The 21237-nt window shown below is 45.2% G+C and overlaps 1 protein-coding gene across 2 annotated transcripts in view; it reads left to right on the top strand.

Moving 5' to 3' along the window:
• The first annotated feature begins 420 nt into the window (after positions 1 to 420).
• VOPP1 (VOPP1 WW domain binding protein) overlaps positions 421 to 21237 on the top strand; it is a 72448-nt gene continuing 51631 nt past the window's right edge. The window contains exon 1 of one of the 2 annotated variants that reach the window (XM_040548284.1): positions 421 to 648. In XM_040548284.1, the coding sequence (XP_040404218.1) occupies positions 598 to 648 (51 nt within the window). In that variant the 5' untranslated portion in view covers positions 421 to 597. Of the gene's footprint in view, positions 649 to 18901; positions 18932 to 21237 lie in introns of those variants that run through there. The other variant, XM_040548285.1, reaches the window with a different exon arrangement.

Below are 21237 nucleotides of genomic sequence, written 5' to 3'. Positions count from 1 at the left end.
CATGGGGCCCACTGAGGACATTAGGGTGCACCTCAGCTCAAGGCATGTCCTGAGACCTTTCAGACAAGGTGGCCAAGGGCTGTTGATAATTAATAAAGCATGTGAATGACCACGATGAATGCACAGCCCCCCTGAAGCACCAAAGGTACACATGCAGGGGCGAAGCCCACCCTTGCAGCTCTGGCTCCCCACCCGTACGACAGCGCTGCCCCTTCCTCCTCCTCTTCCTCAGGGCCTCCCTGCGCTGCCCCCCGCTATTTGCCGCGGGGACTCGGGCTGCTCGCCGGGGGCTGATCTGCGGGTAGAGAGACGCCGCCATTTCGCGCTGCGGGCGCCGCCACCCTTCGCCGGCGAGGCAGGGGCGAAGGCGGCCACCGCCTCCTCCCGGCCGGGCAGCGGAGCGGGGCGGTACCGGGGCGGGCACCGCCTCTCCCCGCCCTCAGCCGCTGTGGTGGTGGCGGTGCTGGGCTTCTTTGTGCCGCCCGCCCTGCCCTCCTTGTGCTGCCCGCCCGCCCCTTCCCCGGGCGCCGGGCATGGCGCTGCCGGCAGCGCCAGGGCGTGTGTGAGGCGGCGGGGGCGCCGCGGGGACGGGGCGACATGAGGCGCCTGCAGCCGGGGGTCGCGCTGCTGCTGTCGCTGCTGTGGGAGGTGAGGCCGGGCAGGGGGCGGCCGGGCTGGGCTCCGGGACCCCCGTGGTTAGGTGGGAGGCGAGGACCTTTGCCGGGGCGCGGGGTGCCCCGGGTGTCGCTGCCGGGGTGCCCCGGGAGTCGCTGCCGGCAGCAACCTGCCTTCGTTCCTTTATCGTTTTTATTTTTTGGGTCACCACGGGGTGGTTCGCCAAGAGCTGGGCTCAAGAAGGGAGCTGCAGGCAGGGGTACGGAGCTCTTGGATGCTGGTATTGGTGAATGGTGGCTGGCCCTGCGAGCGAAACCAAGCAGCTGGTGTGTTTCAGGAGGGATGAGAGTGGAAGGTGGCTATTTCTTTCTTTCCTTTTTTTATTTTTTGAGTATCATTTTGTGGGCAGAACGTAGGTGGGAAGGCAGGCATGCACTGGCGTCGCCTTGGCGTGAGGAGCAGCGTGCTAAACTTCTTGGAGAGCCTTGGCAGCGTGGCTTCGGTACTTACAGCAAACAAAATAGCAGCTCACGTTAATCAGAGAGGGGATTTGTGCCACCTTATTATGTCACAGGGCAGGAAAACTCTTCCCTTTTTTAGCAGGAAGATCCACGTCTGCCTGCTGGCGAGGCAGGGAGCTGGCTCTTCTCTTGCCTTCGAAGCTCAGGCATGCTACCGAGGGCACCGATGCCCACCCTCGGTCCCCACGGTGGTTTTGCCATCATGCTCCTGCTGCTGGTCTCTGCCTTCTCCACTTGTTGAGATGGCTCTGGCGATGCCTGTGGGCTTGTCTGAGACATGCTCGCGGCTCTATAAAGCCCTGATTCCTCGCAGGCTGGCCAGCTGCAGGTCTAGGAGATGCGGCGAGCTGTGTTGCCTCCATGGGGGGCAACACAGAACCCTCCGTGGGGTTTAGGCAGAAAATGAATTAATAGTTAAAAAAAATCCGAACAAACCCACACATAGAAACTGGAGTGCTGGCTTGTATAATTACTGTTTTTGGTAATGAATATAATTCATGAATACGGTGTTTACTATATGTTTATGCCACCTACACAGATGAACGATTTCTGGTATGTTGCCCACTATGTCATCCATTATCATCGCATTAAAATGCTCTGATCAGAATTGCCATTTAATGTAAACAAATGCAACTCTTTTGAAGTTAATTGGGCTGCATCTCATTACCCGGGCTGTAAACCTGGCCCAGGGCCTGGCCCGTGATCGCTCCTTGACTCTGCCAGAGCTCTTCAGAAAGTACAAATGGCAAAATGTCGATTAATGAAATGGGCGATGGAGTTCCCCAGAGGGGATTATTCATCTGTGCGTGGCCAGGATCAGCGTGATCAGGTGTCTCCGCTCTGTAATGTGTGTTCTGTTGAAAAAGATCCTGCCTGCCTGAAAAAGTAATTTGCATAAATCTTCTTTGGATGTAGCCCATGGTGCTGTTATTTAAGCTTTTATACTGATTTTAATGGTGGATTGTTGGTGTGTTTTATTTTTTCCTTTTGATCTAGAATGTTTGTTTTGCCATCTGGGTCTGTGGATTATTATTTTTTTTTTGGAAGTACTTAAGATACCTTTTTAAATGAGACGTAAATAAGAAGTAATACAAATTGTTTTAAGTTGTGCTCTACAGGGGGGGGAAAAAGCCCAGAAACAGAACACTGAGAGTTTAAATAACTAATCAGAGACATCTGGCTGTTTAGAAGGTTACTGGTATTTGAAACTTTTGCTGTGTTCTATGCTGACTTCTGTACTGGCTATTATCTGAGATTGCACTGTTACTTTTTTTTTAAATCTATTTGCACTCTCTACATGATCTTAATTAATATTTAAGTGTTAGCTGAGGAACATATTTTTCATTCAGCATTTTGCAAATGGCTTTGACTATTATCCGAATAATGGGGGGAAAAAGCCACTTAGCCCTTCACAGCAGTTTGCAGTAGTTTGATGTTTAAAGTTCTCCTTACTTAAATTACGCAAAATACTCATAAGATGTGCATGTATTTTCTGTCCGAACGGATGCTAAAAGCTTCTGTTTATGCCGGTGAGAGGAATAAACTCCTTCAGCAGGAGGTGTACATCAAATTCAGGGCGTGTTGAGCGCTTCTTTGTGACTCGCAGGTTGGACTCCAGCCACGGCACCACACTCCCCTGGGGAGGTCGCGTTTTGTTTGCTGCTTCTAATTTAAGGGAGAAGATGAGAAAGGGGGATTGAGGGGAAGGTGCTGGTACACACTGGTGGCTGATCGCACCAAGGCAACTGAAGGCACTGTTATCAGAACAGGATTTACATGTAAGAAACTGCTGGCGCTTGATGCTAGGACACTCGTCCTTTCTCTAGAAGAGCTTGAAATACAGTAATTACAGAAACACCCAGAGTGCCGTGTTGGCAGGAAAAAGGGACTAATTCTGAGTTTTCTTGTTTGACAACTGTTTTCCCACTATAACTACAAAGACTTTTACAATGCTATTCCTATTTCCTCCCCCCCCCCCCCCCCCATGGGAGAAACATCCCCAACTCAAAGACCCAGATAACTATGCTCTGAGAAGACGATGTTGTGAGGAGAGGAGCCAAAGATGCCATAAGTTTTGCTCACAACTTTGTCATTGTTGTCTGGTTGAATGTGTAAGCTAAAATGAGGAACTCTTGAGATGGATGACTAGATAGGTAATTTTGGTTCTTGCAGGAAGAAATGAATACTATTAAATATTCATCCATCTTTCTCCTTCAAATTAATTCAGCTACCTGGAGGTAGCAGTGTGTTATTAACCACAGTTGCCTGAAACTCCATGTTTCTCCAAGAGGCTGGATTTTTGGCAAGCTCGTAGTGCATTCAGCATTTGCTGGGATGCTTGCTCAGTCAGCAGTCCTGCTAACTAGTGCAGCATGTAGTTCCTCTGTTAGGACTGTATTTTGTCTCAGCTTTGTACAGGTAGATGGCTCTCAGTTTAATGGACTGACTTGAGTGCCTTCGTGATGTCTGTTTGGTAGTCCGGGGTATATATCAAGATTTTCTGATTTTATTTCTTCAGACATCCCAAGGCTTGCTCACATTTGGCTTTAATGAGTATCATTGTCTTTGGGATGGGATAAAATAAAACTAAACCAGCCTCTTCCCCCCCCCCGTATGATTAAGTGAGCTTGTTTTCAGCCTGAATGTGGGCACCATGCTATTTCCTGGTGGGTTGCTTCTCAGAACGAGTGCTTTTTGTTCCTCTCCTGCAGCTGCAGGTGTGCCAGGCTAAGCTGAGTGGCTGATGCTGAGCTCGTGGATGGAAAGCTGGTCTGAGCTGTTGAAGCCCAGCAGATGATGCTGCTGGTGGTAGTCCAGGAGGAGTTGTAGAGTTACTTCTGCTGAGGGCAGCTCGGTTTGTAGCTTGCTGGGTAGCCTTGCTCTTGAAAACTGTCAAATAATTTTAGCTACCTAAGCTTCTGGTTGGCCTCCAGTGTGTCCAAAGCAACCCTGGAACTAGTTTCTGCATGCTCAGTTTCTCTTTACTAGAAATTATAATGTGTATGCTGATAGAAATATTGATAATTGGATGGTTGGAAAAAAATGGTGAGTGTAATTATCGTTACCTTGTCAGATGGGAGATACTACAAATGAGTCAAGTGCCTTTTTTTCTTAAAGAACAGAAGAACAGACGTGTAATGTGACCAGCAAAATGTTTTAACTTTAAATAAAATTCAAGCACTTGTGACAGTCTGTCGTGTAAGATTCATCTAAATAAAAAGCAAAGTTGGCCAGCTTCTTCCCAGTTGGGTAACTGCTGTGTGAAGCTTTTTATTGTTTTTGTAAATGGATTTCAACAGGAGAGGTTTTAGCATATAAGGTAAGCCTAAAATCTTTGGCTATTCTGCAGATTTTTGCCTTTGTGGGAACAAGCCCATTAAGATGGGCAAGAACACCAGTCTTAAAGAGGGGAAAAAAACCACCAACTTTTGATGATGATAGGCACAACTAGAGCTCTGATTGTTGTGGGCATCTTCCCAATAATCCTCACAGGTTCTGATATATACATATAGTTATTTTTTTTCCATTCACTGTCAGGGTTTCCTTTATGTATGTGTTCCAGGAATGTGTGTACCCTTGCACGTCTCAATGTGTGTGCACACCGAGGTTACCTTTCCAGTGTCCCTCTCCATGAAAGCCCACTGATGCTGTCCTGTTGATGGAGTGCAGAAGTTTTAACTTCTATGGGCTTTGCATAAGCAAAAGTGGCGAGAAGCGTGATCCTTTCCTCAACCTGCGATGGGAAGAGGCTGTACTAGAGTTTCTGCGAGAGAGTTGTTAGCGTGGCCGTGCCCGCTTACTCTCTGCTGCTTGTTAGTTTTATTACATAGGGGCTTAGCAGCTTAGGCAGTCTTTTATTTTTCTGTCTTGCTGCTGGATGGGAAGTAGCTATTGCTTTGCTGAGTGAAGGCAGGAGAGAACTTACTTAAGATTAATCGTTTCGTGATCCAACTGGTGCTGGCAAGTCTCTCCTGCTTCTTGACAGCAGCGAGATGGGCTGTGATTTCCAGGCAGGAGGACTGAGCTTACACCCCTTTCTCACTTCGTTCCTGCTGCTGAGGAGAAGGATTCGTGTTAGCTGCGGGAAGGGAAGGGAAAAGCAAGGTGCCCGAGTGCTATTTGCATTCTTTAAGGGAAGGCATGAATAGCTGTGCAGTGGGTTTTTTGGTGTTTTCCTCTCCCCATCAGAAAAAAGCATCTATAAAACCTATTTACTTTTTTTTTAAAGCAGTCAGAAATGTTTAGCACCTTCCGTCATGCTTTCTCTATAAAAAGAAAGTCCTCTGACGCTCTTGATCTTGGTACTTCCCGCTCAGCTAATGCAGGTGTCTGGACGGATGTGTTAAACTTGACCAAAGTATGCCTTTAGGCTTAAGCTGCTCTTTTAAAATGGTCTTGGCTAAAATCAGTGGAGGGAAAATAAGGCTTCAAGGAAACTCTTGGTTTAATGCAAACTTATTTTGGTTTACTACAATAGGACTGGGTTAGGAAAAACTGGAGTAAGTGTGCCCAAATACAGGTTTGCCCTTCTCATCTGTGTAGGCTGAATTTATGGACAGGAGCAGATTGATGTTTGAGCTTATGTTACTGAATTAAAAAAAAAAAAAAAAATCTGATTTCTGGCTCAGCCAAGGTAGCTGCCTGCGTACTCCTAATCTGTTGTGATATAAAGTAAAATCCATTTAAATAAGACACACTTCAGAAAGCAGTGGCCAGCCTCGTTTTTGAAGGTGCCACATCAGTTTGTGTCCTCAGCAGTGTACCTGTTTCCACAGTGTGTGTGTTTTGCTGAAGGCTTTGTTGAAATCCCATTAATATTTATTACGGCAAATAAAAACTCTGTTCTGACTAGCAAGTGGTTTAAAAAAAAAAAAACTTTCTAAAAGCATCTTTTTTTTCTTTCCTTGAGTAGTGTCTTTTGGGCAACAAATCTTAGCTCTGTCTGGAGGCTGGGGTCACAACCCAGAGTTGTAGGTCTGAAAGAGCACTTGCAAGGCAAGAGAAAGATAAGGTCTCAAATAGTGGATATTGTCACTTTCCTGACATTAGTGAAGTACTACAAAAGACACAGAAGTGTGTATTTTAATGAGAATGATGCCTCTTGAGAGGCTTCTTGCATATTAAGTGGAAAAGTTTGTACTGGGAAGTTAACAATGTCTTTATTCTCAAGTGTGTCTTCAGCTTTGTGCTAAATAGGTGCTAACTAAACCCGTGTTTTAAATAACTTGACGAAAAATCTCTTCCTCTTTCTCTCTGACTCAGCTTTCAGTCTGGCAGATTTGTAGGAGAGGAATTAGCAAGAAGTGGTTTCTAATCTGTACCTGATCTAACGTGGGGTGGGCTGTCTCTGACGAGGGTGCTTCCTAACCCCACTGCCAGCTGCATGCTCCTACAGGTCTGGTTATCACGCGGCTGCCGAGGAATCAGATCAACCCACTGATGCGATGGAGAACTAAAGTCACCAAAAAGAGGATGAGAAAAAGCGAAAGAGTAGTTTTCCTTTGGTTCAGCAGAGGTTTGTGCGGCAGTAGCATCACAAAACTTGCTGCAAGGAAGGAGAAGGAATTCATGATTTGGAGCAGGACTGCCTATTTTGGTAGCACACTTGTTTCAGTATGTTAGCCGTCACCTCCGGTTGGAGTTACAGGACAGACAATACCTGCATTTGTAACGATAAGCAAGGGGCAGAAAACAGGTCTTCTCCACACACTGCTAAAAGGGAAAACTAGCTGAGTCTGTTTTTTGTTTCCATTGGAAGATGCTCTTGAGACTGACATTTCCAGAAAATGTTTCTGTTGTTTTCCCACATTACTTGCCAAGTGTTCATTGGAGCTGAAGTGCTCGACCTGGAGCTAATGACCTCCCTGCCCTTTCTTTTCAGTGGGGCAGCTGAGGGGTTGTGGCACTAGAGCATGTCCACAGAGGGTCCCTTGGTAGGTGTGCTGCAGGAGAAGCTGTAGTTCTGGAGTCCAGCTGGTGAGTGATGGCCAACCCGGCGTTCCTCTGGCGCTCCTCCTCCATCCTATGGGGCTCTCTCGTTTGGAGGATCAATTAAAAGCAGGACTGAAAGAGAGAACCTCGGTTGCATCCCTCTTATTGAAAGCGACCACGAAAGACAGCGTGAGACATCAACCCAAGCACTTGTACTGGAGCTGGATCAGGGCTGAGGCCCGGCACTGCTGCTGCCTCTTGTCAGGTGGGGGGCTCCTGGTCGTCATCCAGGAGAGAAGTAATGATGGAGTGATGTGGCCTTAGGTTCAAAGTTTAATGACTGTGGAGAACAGCTGTTCTTGGAGCGTGGTGAAGCATGGCACCAGGAGCGCACCCTGCCCAGTGCCAGTCTGACTCCAGCCCTGGCTGCTCTCTTGCCCTCTGTAAGCAGTTTGGTTTTTTTCCTGCTCATGTAGGAAAACAGCTCTGTTTACGAATTTTTGCACAACACCGCTTGTCTGATTTGACAGCTTGTGTGTCCTTGGGAACAATCCCGTTTGTTACCTTTTTTGATTGAATCTTTTTCTACTCCCATGCTGTGGGTAAGAACAAGACAAAAACAGCCCCCAGAGGTCTCCTGCTTCTGATGTTGATGGTGTCATGCAACTTAATAGCTGGCAAGAGTTTAGAGGGTGAATCTGTCCTTCTCAGGTCTTGTGCTGGTGGCATTAGAGGTTAGGATCACACACATCCATCCATATGTGCAGCCCATACCTGCATGAGTCTGACCTTCAAGTACATTAGGTTAAGGCAAGCACATTTATCATCATTCCATGCCTCTCTAGTTATGTGTATTCCTGTCTGTTTGCATCTTCTTCAGAGAAAGAAGAACTAGATGGCCTTTAAGGTCACTTCCAACCCAAGCCATTGTGTGAACCCTGAAAAGAAAATATTAAGTGAAAGGAACATAGCATGTGGGAGGATGGCAGGGGTCTCTGGCTGCTGGCTTTGTCTGGGTATGTATATTGGGTGGGGAGACAATGAGCTGTAGTAGCAAAGGTGTGTTTAAGTTGCTTCTAACTTGTGTATTTTTATTTTTTTTCCTGGCATATTTGTCTTTTTTACACAAGATAGGTAGACCAACAAAATTCTCTCGTGTATCCTGACCTGAGTCTGTATTTCCCCCTTCCTTGATAAGAGAGACTACTCACCTAAACAGAGAAGTGTAGCTGTTTATGCCACACTGCTTTGAGTGCAATCCGTTCAGTGTAAGCACAGAAGCTTGGAGTTACAGTGCTTGTACTGCACAGTGACTCCTCGTGGAGAATGACAGTGCAATAAAATGCACGGTATAATGGTCTCCACCAGAGGAATTGTCCAGGTGTAACTCATTGTTTTTTTATTTAATTTTATTAAATTTCATAGTGGATAGAAAAATGAAACAAAACATTAACGTGGTTTGCAAATTCCTTTCAGCCTTCCCTGCGATATTTCAGTAAATGAGGAAAGTCAGCGCAGGCGCTTCTCACGGGTGACTTTAAGCATGCTTTTATCTGTTGATGTGAGAACCGGGTAAGGATGAGTCAGGCAAGTGTTTTCTTTCCTTTGTGCTCCTCGAGGGGGAAAATGTATTGCTCATCGCTAAAGATAATTATCTCAGTACTGGTGTGAGATCCAGAAATTCACTGTTGGCTCTCTTACAATTTGAGTTCCCAGCTCAGGGCTGCACTTCGTCACTATGTTTGGAGCAGTAGGTTCAAACCAGTACAGGGAAGGCTTAAAATTCTACCTTAATCTGTTCAATGCCATTAAGTTTGGCAAGATTTCAGTCCAAAACAGAAGAAGAAACATTCCACTCTGAAAATCATGCTTTCAAGTGGTCAGACAGCTGTCTAGCCTGAAGAGGGGGAGGAAAAAAGTGGAGAACAGAGGTGCGAGAAGTCTTAAATCTGCTTCTGTATGGCTTGCTTTTCTTCTTAAAGCTGACGTGAGCTTTTCCCATCTTGAGTGCTGTCTTGTCTATCCCAAGCAAATGTCATATCCCTAACAAGAGCCGTGATTTTCAGGGGTTTGAGAAGTAGCAGTGCCGAGGACAGCGGCTCATCCGGGGGTAGCAGCGGCAGGCAAATGTGTGTCAGCACGGTCTTGTGTGAGGGACCCGGAGTTTCCTCTGCTCTGCATTTTGACTACAACGATTCACATCTCCCGTCTGTAATACAGAAGGAATAATAGCATACGGGGTTGAGTTAAACCTCCTCAGAACTGGGTCACCCCTTATTTCGAGGTGGTGTAAGATGACGTTGAGCTGCTTCATTCATTGATGTAACTGAAACAATGGCACTCTCAATTCCCAAGCTTGTGCCCGTGTCCCTGCCTAAACCAGCAGTGTGTGCCACGCTGGGGCCAGGGGGCTGCCTACCTCTTGTTTGGGATGGTCTGCGTTTTTGCTAGGGAAACCAGAGAGCAGAGGAGGCAGTTAAGTGCTAAATAATAGCCAAATACCGCTAGTTTCATAACCCTGAGAAAATGCCAAGGCAGAGACCTTTGGATTTGAGCGTCATTCGAAGGAGGTGAGCTGAGATCAAAGCCTTGATTCTGTCTTCTGTTTTCTGTTCCTTTGGTCCGTAGAGAAAGAGGACTTTGTTTTTAGCAGTGTAGATACCCTGTTGTTGCGGGGGTTCACAGTTCTGTGTCTTCCCTCAGTGGCAGCAGTCCACAGCTATAATTGAACTTTGACCAATGCCCAGCGCTGTGTGCTGTAATGGTAAAATATCCTAGGGCCTGCAGGTGCAATCTCCAGATCTCACAACTTGTATTTCATGAAACACCTCATGTTTTCAGTATGCAGGACTTAAATGGGCATCTCACTGAAGGTAACGCTTCTGGTGCTTGTTTCTTAAAGCACTGAGCAAACATTAGCAGATTGGGTCTTGTTTTACCCCATACACAATGATGGTCTGTGTAGATGTCCAGTGTTAGCTAGAAGGCGTTGGGTGGGGTACTGAAAATGCACCAGGAGATGCACTGGAGCATGCCCCAAACCTTCGGAGAGGTGAAGTTGTCCCCAGTGCCTGCAGTGACGCACGTTGTGAGCTCTGTGTGGCAACAGCCAGCCTGTTCCTCTTGCAGCTTTGCCCAGGTTTTCCTGCAGGCAGAAGCTGCGGGCATGGCCGTGGTATAAATCCAAGGGCATTTGGATTAAGTTTATTTTAATTCTGTGGTAATCTTGACCTCCTATTTTTATTAAAGGCCTAATCCTGGGCCCCATCCAAAGCCCATTAAAAGTCAACGGAGCCGCCCTGCCTGATCCCAGCGAGCACTCAGCGCCGTGTCACATCCCTTGGCTCTGGCATCCCGAAGCGCCTGGGATGCGGGCAGGCCCTGCTCCGTGTGTTTTCTGGATCAGTGTGAGCGTGGTGGGCGATGCTTGTGCCTTCCCCAGGCCGAGGGCAGGTGTTTGTCCCCTGTTGCTTCTGAAACGCTCAGTTGACTCGAATCGTCTCCCGCTGTCGGGGAAGGGGTTATCGCGGCCGGCTGCCTGCTCCCCATGCCCGGCTCGCGTTGCGTAAGTGAAGTGCCTCGTACCGATTATATAAAAGAGATTATGTAACCCAGTAATTCTGTAATCGCTTCTCCGGTGAGCCTAAGAATAGCTGGCAGATGAGCGTGTCTTCCTTCAGTACCCGGCCGCTGGGGAGAGGAGCCCCAAGCGGGTGTCGGTAGGAGCAGGCCCAGTGAGGGTGCCTTTGCTCGCAGGCTCCCCAGGCTCCCCAGCTTAGCTGTGTCCCTGCTGCTGCAGCAAGGTGTTGGCAGCTTTTCTCTTTTTTTCCCCGAGTGTGACATGACCCTGCCGCCTGCTTCTTAGGTGCAGGAAAGTTTTAAAGCTGTTTGGACAGTGAGTTGCTCTCGACTCTTTAGATAAACCCGTACGATGCTGCTAGCTGTTGGCTGCACGCTTAAGATGACGTGTAAGGTATCAGCAGATCGGGTGACCAAAAAGGGAACTCTTCTCGGTGAATTTGGGGCCCTTTTCACTTTCTCTTGCTTCCCAGGGTGTATTTTTTTCGTGCTGATGTTGCTGGTATCCCCCGTGAGGTATCTGGCATGCCGAGGGCTGGACTGTGCCCAGGCTCCTGGTGAGGAGTAAGAAGCCTCCTGTGCTGCTTTGAGACGACTGAGAAAGCTGCGTGTGCTCCAGACCAGCTCCTGCCTGCCTCCCTTGCAGAGGGGGAGGTGACTCACGAAAGAATCAGATGCAGCCAAGGCTGGAGAGAGCTCACATACAGCTAACTGAAATCTTAGGGGGGGGGGGACACAGCTCTTGGGGAGGAAAAGGATGCCGCTCCTTAAAATCTCTCAGCCCTGAGAAAACCGCGCGGGGGTAAGCCAAGGATAGCTCAGGAGAAGGCGGGAGGGAGGCGAAAGACTCTGGTGGGGAGAGGAAACAAGCAAAAGGAGTTTTCTTAGCACCAGTGATTCATCTCAGAACACGAATCCCAACCCTTAAGATGTTGCCGCAGTTCTTAGCTTGACTGCTGTAGTCTGGGTGGCTGCCTGTTTTATTTCTGGCTTCCACTGCTCTTGTGTGTGACTTCCCCCCCCCCCCCCCCCCGATTCCTCCTGTACACTGTCCTGACTGCATCGTTGTCACCTTTTTCTTGTTGCTCCAGCCACATCATCCTCTCTACCTTGAGTTGCTTTATTGGCTCTGCATCTCTTGCTGCCTGAAGCTCGAGCTGTTTGTCTTCACGCTGCCACGTAAACCTATCTCCACCTGCAATTCTGACCCCATTTCTTCCTCCTTCCAGGCTTGCTCTGGATATTTGTTCCACTCCTCTTGGCTTTGGGTGACTTCCTTCTTTCTTTGTGCGTTATTGATTTCATGATTCTGATGCTGTTAGCAATCACTTCTACTTTGTTGGCTGCTGAACCCCTGTTCCCTTTTTAAAATTCATCCCCTTAATGTTTTCTCTGCTTTCCCCCTCTTTCTTTTCTAGGATTTCTTCTGTCCCAGCTATGATTCAGCCCTATCACATCCATGTCCCGCGTGGACTTTGTTTCTCCCACCATTTCTTCACATTTCTGTGTCTGCAGAGGCCTGCTCCCGAGGGTGTACCATCTGGGCTTAAGTGCCCCGTAAATCCATTTTCAGCGTGCTGCAATTAGGCATTGGATACAGATAGGAAAAAATACTCCTTTTTGCTTGAAAGAAATATGTATTTCCATCCAGTCCGTTTTGCCTGAATATCTGTTTCTGTGCTTTTTTATATGTTAGTGTCGAGATTTCAGGGTTCAGCTTGATTTCTATCCCTATAATTTTCTTCACAGCACAGGTGACCTCATTACAGAGGGTTGCCCGGTGTACAGACCCTTTTTTCCTTCCTATTTATGCCTCCTCTTTTCAGTAGAGTGTCAGCTTTGGAATATACAGCTATTGCTGTCATGGCAAAAAGAGTATTAGGGGAACGTTGTTAATAAGCACCTGGTTGTTTCATAACGTAGATGGTAACAAGGAAGAGGAGACTGCACATGCTGCTCGTAAGCTTTCCGTGAACCCCTGCAAAGAACATGACAGACCTGCAGGTGGTTTTTTTTGCCATGGGCAAAAGTTGTGGGTAATATAAAATTACATGTGTCAATTCCCAGAATTTTAATGAATTTATCTTCTCTATCTCAAACTACACACCTAAGAAAAGATGGGAGTTGGAGAGTTTTTGTGCAAGCGCATGTGAAGGTGTGGGAGAGCTGTTGTAGGAGCTCCTTAACATGAAAGCTGTTTAACCTGCAGCTGTGCCAAGGCAGTAAGAACAATCCTAATGGACTGATATGCAAATGAGGGGTGGTGAAAAGAGGAGGAAGACCAAATTTGCCCACTGGATTAACTCTTCAACACGAGTGAAGCTCTAAAGTTGATGCAAATCACATAATATTTATGAGGTATGTCTGTAAACTCCTGCCTAGGATCAAAGAAAAATGTTATATCCTAGTTACAGTTGAATACCAGGGCTAAAAATATATAAATATAGCGCATACAGGTATGAAGTGCAGTTTTTGGATCTGGAGTGAAAGCCGTGTACAAGCTTTTCTTGCCAAATTGTCTGTGCTGCCAATGTCAGATATAGCGTGTATAATGTGATTAATTTTAGTCTGAGCATATGTTCTTCTGTATTCTGGGATTCCAGATGCAGCTTTGATAACGCAGGTCGCTAGTCCTCAGCGGAAAACCTGGAAATGAGCTGGAATGTACCAACTTTAACGAATCTGGTGGCAGCACTCTGTGGTGGGAGGAGGATAATTAGTTACTTGTTCTTGGAATTTCAGCTCTGGTCCTAATCTGCGATGTGTAAACTTCCAAGAAAATAAGCTGTAAAGACATTAAACATCTTAAGGAGGTTCGGTTAAATAGATTGAGTTAAAGTTCAGTTAAATAGATTTCCAAAAGCAGGTCCCGCGAAGACGAAAATTAGTAGTGTCTGCAAATATCCCGCTGTCTGGAAGTGCCTGATGGAGCCAAATTAATAACTTGTAAAGAGCTTCCTTTTGAAATGCTCCTGCAGCAAGCTTTTAATAGAATCTAGAGAGGCAGGGAAACAGGGATCCTTTGTAAAAAGGGCTTTCCTTCAAGCAAGAACACTTATAACCTTGCTTCTCCATTCTTAAAGGGACAATTAATACTGGGTTTTCTGATGCTGCTTAGGGAGAGCTCCACAGCCTTGCTCACAGCAGTAGGAAGGGCACTTGTAATTTCATTGTCAGCATGTGCAAGTGTTATTCTAGCAGCAGTAATGATTCCCTGGACATCTCCACGAAGGTGACTGCCTCCCTCATAAGGATCGCAAACGTGCGGGTCTTGAGGAAGGATTGAGACCTAACTGTGAAGCCATCCATATAAACAGACGTGTCTGGGAGTGCGTTTGGATCAGCTTGGCGTAAAGTGCCTGTGGACCTGGTGTAATGCTCACAGCTGGTGAGGCTGGTGTCCTGCCGGTGTGCCATGTGCAGCTGTGTCTGCAGGGCACACCTGGGCTTGTGGGGACAGAGGTGTGTGTGCTCCAGCCCCGGTGCCTGTTCCTAGGACACGCACCGAAGGTAGCAAAACTAAACCTGTAGCCACGTATCTGATTTTAATAACTGGTTCTTTAACTGCAAAAAAAAAAAAACCACACGCGCGCACAAACACCAAACCAACGTTCCTGTCTCTCTCAGCACTGTACATTGTTCTGTAGGAGTTATTCTTCATGATTTTGTAGGCTTTTATATCAGCTGTATTCATGGTAACTGCTTCTCCAAATACCCATCTTCCAAATTAGATTAAACCTATCTGTAATTTAGGGTATTTATTCATGCTGTATTCAAATACAAATAATCAAATTAAGAATAAATTGAGCTGTTACGCTTCAGAGGTCTTTGACAGTTAGCATTTAGATTCTGGTTTCCCATAAAAACCTTGCAACTATTTCTAATGACAATAAGTGTGCTTCTTAGGCACCTCTCACGGGAGGATTTCATGGCACTTTTGAAACGTTAAATATGCCGTGTCTTGTTCCAGTCACATCCAGGCCAGGTGCGTAACTGTTATACAGATGGATAGGTGGGCTGAAAGTAGTGAAAGTGTCATGTGCAGTGTTAGTGGCAGAATTAGTAACCTAATATTTTTGACTACTAGTTTCTGAGTCCAGTGCAGTGTATGGAAACTTCTTTGACTTCACAGTAAATGGTTGATTTGGGCTAGGTAAGCACGTGCTTTGCAGTGCAGAAGGACAATTTAGCACTTCTTTTTCATGGTCACTTAAATACGAACAATTTTGGAAGTCCCCTGCTACACAGCCTGTAGATGGGATGAATCCTTCCAGGCACTTGAATGGTCTGGAGGAAAATTTCTTGGAATGGGGCTCTTCGCTTTGTGTGAATACTGAATTGTCACCCTGATGTTTGTACAGTGCATTCTGCTAGTACTGAATCTAAGATCAGTAAATGCATCCAGATTCTTATTCCATGCATTTTTAACCTGGTCTTTTGATTCCAGGATGCTCCATCCCTGGACATTAGATGGAATTAGATGATCTCTAAGGTTCCTTCCAACCCAAACCATTCTTTAACTCTATGATTTATGTGTCTGGATATTTACCACTGAACTGTACTTGTGTTGTGGTTGTACTTGGACTTGACTTAATGATTTTCTGTTGATCTAATCTAGTCTAGACTAGACTATTTGGGTAGAATAAGAATTACTATGGCAGAATAAGAACTGGCAGAAGTCTTCACCTGCATTCCACTTCTTTGGATCTCTGACTAAATCTAGTGAACTTGTCTTTGTAGTGCTGCATTCATACATGCTGTAATACTGCAAGAGCTAACACTTGGGTTTGAAGATTTTTGTTCTTGTGGATTTTTTTGTTTTTTATTGCTCTCTGAAAAATACAGTCGTAGGACAAGGCTTTGCAAAATGGGTCAATGCAGCTGAGTAGTCTTAGTCAAAATGGAAATAACAGCACGTTGAAACAGTTTCAGCACTTAAAAGGTCTGAATTTGTTTATATACTTCCGAAAGCTAAGGAATTGAAAGTGTATGTTTACAGAATGTGGCCAGAGGAGAGTGGAACCCTTTTTCTGAGAAACTTGGCATTTACCCAGAGTGTGGGAGGCCAATTGTATTTCCTTTATGTCCTCAGGATGATTTGAATGTTTATCACTCATCTCCTGGAAGAGCTCCTAGCCTGCAGGAGATGGTGTATACTGGAATTAATCTGTTGCTGTTATCCTTCTTCTCCGTGGTATAAAATACAAAGGAAATGCACGTTAAGCCAGGTGGAAAGCTGCTCAGTGGCTTAGATGCCCTCTCAAAGAGGGAGACCTGTGTTTGCAGTGCTTGCTCCAATTACACCGCTTCAGAAGTGAAGGAACGTGCAAGTTTAAGAAGGGTACCCAAAGACAGATGTTCGTGGTGGTTGTTAGGTCTTTTGGTTGCTATTAAACAGCTCTGACTTAGAAGTACCTCGGTGAGGGATTTGCAGATACTGCTTGGGTCTGTTAGGGAAGGAGGTAAATCTGTCCTTGCTCATTTTTCTATGGGATGTCCCAATTTCTTTGCTGCTCTCTACTGGTGGAGATCGGATGCTGGTGTAGATGGGCGTGTGGTGCTGTATTTATGGATTTCATGCACGTAGAAATACTGCCAGCAGAAAAATCTGAGATTTCTTCTCAATTTTCCTGTAACCTGATGGCTCATTCAGTTCGAGGAGGGAGAGAAGGTCAGGTCTCTCTGGGTGCAAGTGGGACCTGAACGCAGATTTGCCCCATCCTGGCAGAGTGTGCTAACCAGCTCGGATAGGTCTTGACTGAAAGGGGACGGGCACAACCTCCTCCTTTCTCTTACCTCTGTGTTCTGCAGATGTATCCTTTGGGATATTTAACAGATGCCAAAACCCCAAAGTTTTCTTAAAAGTAAATAACTAAATTAGGAATGCAAGAAATAATTAGTTTCAGAACCAAAAAATACAATTATATGCCCAACTCCCTAATACGGGTGGGTTTCTCAGAAGATTCTGTTAAGGTTTCAGATCAAGCTGGCACCATCTGGAGTTTACCTGTCACTACATAACTAATTCATATGCTGATATGAAATATTTATATTTAATAAATAACTCATTAAAAAAAAATCTTTCTCCCCTCCTCCTTTTAAGTCAAGAGTGCCTCACGGTAGTGTTATGGATGTTGTTGCGCATTCAGGCAGGGAGGCATTCAGGCAATACTGGAGGCATGGGGAAGGTGGTTCAGTGGGGACAGCGGAGAAGGCAGCACCCAGTATGCCTTTCCCAACCCTAAAGACCATTATGAAATAGATCAGTGTAACGCATGGGCGTAGTGTGTTGGTTGGTGTCTTTTCAGCGCACCAGATTGTTGCTGGGCTGGTGTGTTGCTGACCTTTCTGTTTTAAGTTCCTTCCAGAGGTAGGGAGTTCATGCTGAGAATGGGTTTTGGGCTGTCCTTCTCATCTAGTTAAAATACAAACCGATGATATGCGGTCCCTGGATCTGGATACAGTAAGTGATGAGCTTATACATTCCTGTATACATCTCGTATGTCTGCTGCTGTATTTCCCCCCCCCCCCCCCAGTGCAGTAATCCAGTGACAACAGCTTAATAGCACAACTTTTTCTGGACTAGTCCAGTGTTCCAATCTTATGTTTCTGTGGCTGGTGACCGGGCTGTTAAATCAGGATTGATTTAGCACTGGCAGCCTGTTGACAGCAGAGAGGATTAAAGGATTCTCTGTGATGAAACTAATAGCAAAAAAAAAAAAAAGATGATTTTCAGATGAAAGCATGTGCATTAGCAGCATCAAACCAAGCTGAGAAATTCCATGTACCAACGTGTAGAATTGGCTCTGCAGGCTTCTTGATGCACGCTGCATTTAGGCACAGAGGAACCCCTACATTTTTATTATCTGTAGCCTCCCAGTTTTATGCGCATAAATAACGCTGGGTTGTACAACGTCCCTGAAGACTCCTCTGCTCTACCATCAAGCAGGCACAGCGCAGTCAGTGTCGAAGCAAGCTTCCTACACAGGTGCCTTAGATGTATGCCTCAAACCTGACCTGGAGTGAATAAATCCTGAGTGCAAACACAGCCTATGCTTCTCGCCTCCCCAGTGCCCTGTTCTTCAGTCGAGGCTGTCGGCAAAGTCAGTAATGAATCCTGGTGGTGCCGGTCACTTCTTCTGTTGTACACAGAAGAGCCCAGTATGGAGATATTTTCCATTTCTGTTGTATTACAGAACTTTGACGCATCATTTTGCAAGAAAAGAAGTGAACTTCTCCCGTTTAAATCCGTGCAGTTTTGATTTGTGATTTTTTTCAAGGAATTTCAATGAATTTTTTTCAAATGAACTCTTATTCAAAGCAAAGTTGAGTGTTATCTCAAAGTCATGAGTTCCCCGTGGTTTTCCAGATGCTTCCCAAGTTTGTCAGAAAATATTTTAAGTGGGAAAGGCCTCCCAGAGTTTTTGATCTATTTTAAAGCCTGAAATCCTTTTTGTGACTTTATCATGATGCTTTCATGAAAAGCACCCTCAAACTACCACTCAGACTCATCCGTGAGTTCCTTGGGATTTGTTGCTGTTCAGGAGGTGTTGGTTAAAATTAGGGACCTCTCTAAAGCTTCATTTAGCCAGATCTTGGGCCATTAAGTTCTGTGGAGCTTTTGCATGGGAGGGAAGAGCTGCTCCTCTTTGAAGAGCTGTTGTGCTGAATTGTGTGGTCATCTTGGGCTGTTTATGGATTTTAAATCCGCAGGATCGTGCGTTATGGATTCTTCCACCACAACTACATAGGGAAAATATGAATATTTAATGGAGCCATGTATGAACTTGCCGAAGATGTTTTTGATAGATAGTTGGTTTGTGCCTCAAACTCTCTATAGGGCCAGAGAGCGTGTATCTGAAGTATTTTGTGTTGTGTGGGTTTTAGGTAATTAATACTTTTTGTTTGCCCCTGAGATATGTGGTTAAAACTCAATAAAATGGTGATTATGCAGTGATTATACCGAATAGTGAATATTTCAGTTATTTTGTTTGAAATAGGAAATAAAAATGTTATTGCTATGCTGGTTTTATTTTAAAAGACTTTGTCAAGACTGGCAAAAGATTCGAAATCTTTTCTGTTTCTTCCGACAGATTAAGTTGGATTAATCCCGGTATTTCTTTGAGTGTTTTTTGAGGGGGATTTAATTGTCCTGTTTTATGAGGATGCTTCCAGCACCTTTATAAAGCCTTTTTGCCGTGTCACCTTCAGATACAGACCAGAGTGGTATTCCCTTCCCACTGCTGATGGGTTCAGCTCCTGCTCGTGGCATGCCAAGAAGTAAGGTGGGCGAGATGTGTGCCTGGCTGTGCCAGCAGCGCTGGGTGGTGCTTTGAATTCCTCAAGTGTTAGAGGTGCGGGAAGAGCTACTGGGGGGAAATTTCTCACAAGTGTCTGCTGAAAAGTTGGGATTGCCCTGCAGCTCAAACTGATCATTAAAATAAAGCTAATTTTAACTTCTAAGCTTGTAAGGAACTGTAACAAAATAATTGGTCTGAGTCGGATTCCAGTAGCGTTACAGAGTGGTGGTTGTAACTTTCTCTGCATGTGGTTATTAGCGGAGTAAAGAACTCTTCAACACAGAGCTAAAGACCATGAAACCTTCCTTGCAAAGTGTGTATTGACTCATGCCTCATAAAGCTTCATTGCTTTTGATAGGTCTGGACAGGAGGTAAAACTGTGTGTTCATCTCCTGCGCGGAGACTGGGAAAGAGAGGAGCCAGTCTAGTGTTACTTTCAAAACTCAATGCTCAGAGACTTGCTTGTGTGTGCCTGCAGGGAGAGACGGACAGATTTTAGCCTGAAGGACTGTGGATGAGCTCAGCTGTCAGAAGGCAATCAGAATCCACACACGCTTCTTCAGCAGATGCTCTGTTCTCTTCTGTGGTGTGAGCATCAGAGAGAAGGGTGTTCGTCATCGCGGCTGACTCAGAAGAGCTGTACCATGTAAATGCGTGCTTTATGGCAAAGGCATCCATGCCAAGACGCTGTCCATCTTGTGTTAGAGTCCAGCACCTCTTAACTGTGCTCTGCTTGAGTGAAGGCATCTGAAGATGCTCTTGAAATCACAGGCAAATTTGACCACTGGGGGATGTGTGTGCAGAGATGACTGAAAATAAAATCCTCAAAATGCATTCTGCTGCCCATTTAATATTCCTGAGCTAATCCTGTCACCGCAGTGCTACTGCTGTGGTCACAGTGGTGAGGTACAGGTGGAGCTGAGAAATCATCTGCCCATTGTTAGCAATCACATCCAGGTCTCTTTTAACCATTTCAGCATTGCAGTAAATAAAGAAAATTGATGCTTTTGAGCCTTAATTTGGTTAGCTGAATACAAGCTGCTGGAGAGAGAACTGAGTTAAGTAACTGGAATATGTTTTCACCTGTGTTATATCAAATAGTCAGACTACATAGTTTTGCTGTTCTTAACAACCAATGCTTCTGTTAGTGTATCTTACATTAAATATTATAAAATCAAAATTCCACTGCTGAGGAGCCAACGTGATGAGGTGTTTTTTTTAGATGAGCTCTAGGTGGAGGGCTGTAGTAAGTTAGTTCATCCATATAGAGTTCATAAAAATACCCAAAATTTAATGTTCCTTGTGAAAAAGCACATGAAGCTGGGTGTTGCTTGCTCAGAGGGATGCTGCTTCTCCTGTTTGCCCATTCTTGTTAATACCAGATATATGCAGTCTGTTTTGCAAAGCCTTTTGAGATTTTGATTTGCCTGCATTTTGCTGGTGAATGGCTTTTTTTTGTTTTAAGGAGTACTGTTTTAAGCGTATCTGATACCAAAATTCAGAGACCTGTGATTTCTGTCATATAAATTAAAAGGTGATTTATTACCATAGTTTAGACCTGAGATGGTTGAATGGAAGACGTGAAATTCAAGCATAGAAATCATGGTTTGAATTTTAGGTGAAATTCTTCTGAGGGTTTGGATCACAGATATACTTACTACTTTTCTTTGGATTGAATTGGGAAATAGTACTACACCAGCAATCCTCTACTTAGTTTCAAGTTCTTTTAAAAATTTGTTCAGTAAATTCAAGAGTGTCACTTAATAACGGTTTAAAAAAAAATGAAAGAGAGAGGAGATTAATTGACAGCCTAATGCCAAAATAAAGTGTTGTCTGATTACATTGGGCCAGAAAATCAGGTAGCAAACTTGTCAGCACAGATGGGATTGCAAAATCGCTCTTTCTGGAAGAACACTGTTGGTGAGGACATGTTGAGATCTAAATCCCAAATAAAAACATTTGTGGGCTTGTTAGGCTAATGTACTTGCTGTGGGCACTTGGTATTTGTTGACACTGTGCTTCGAGGCAGACTTGCAGAAGCACAGGGGTGTGAACGGTAGCGTTAAGTTTGGATTTAGTACCAGAAAAGAACGTGGTGGCTCATTCCTTATTGCTCCCTGATGTTCGTTCCTTGATGTTGTTACAAGACATTCCCACTTTACTGCTACTTGGGTGAAAACATAAACAGGGTAATTGGAAATAGACTTTTTGGGTAGATAGGCCCCATGCTGTTGTTCTGGTCCTCGATCTTTCTAAGTTGAATCTAATCTTCAAATAAATGTATGAAGTCC

The sequence above is a fragment of the Cygnus olor genome, chromosome 2 (assembly GCF_009769625.2).
Source record: "Cygnus olor isolate bCygOlo1 chromosome 2, bCygOlo1.pri.v2, whole genome shotgun sequence".
Classification (NCBI taxonomy): domain Eukaryota; kingdom Metazoa; phylum Chordata; class Aves; order Anseriformes; family Anatidae; genus Cygnus; species Cygnus olor.
Note: the sequence above shows the minus strand (reverse complement) of the source record. Positions and strands in the feature narration are given on the sequence as shown.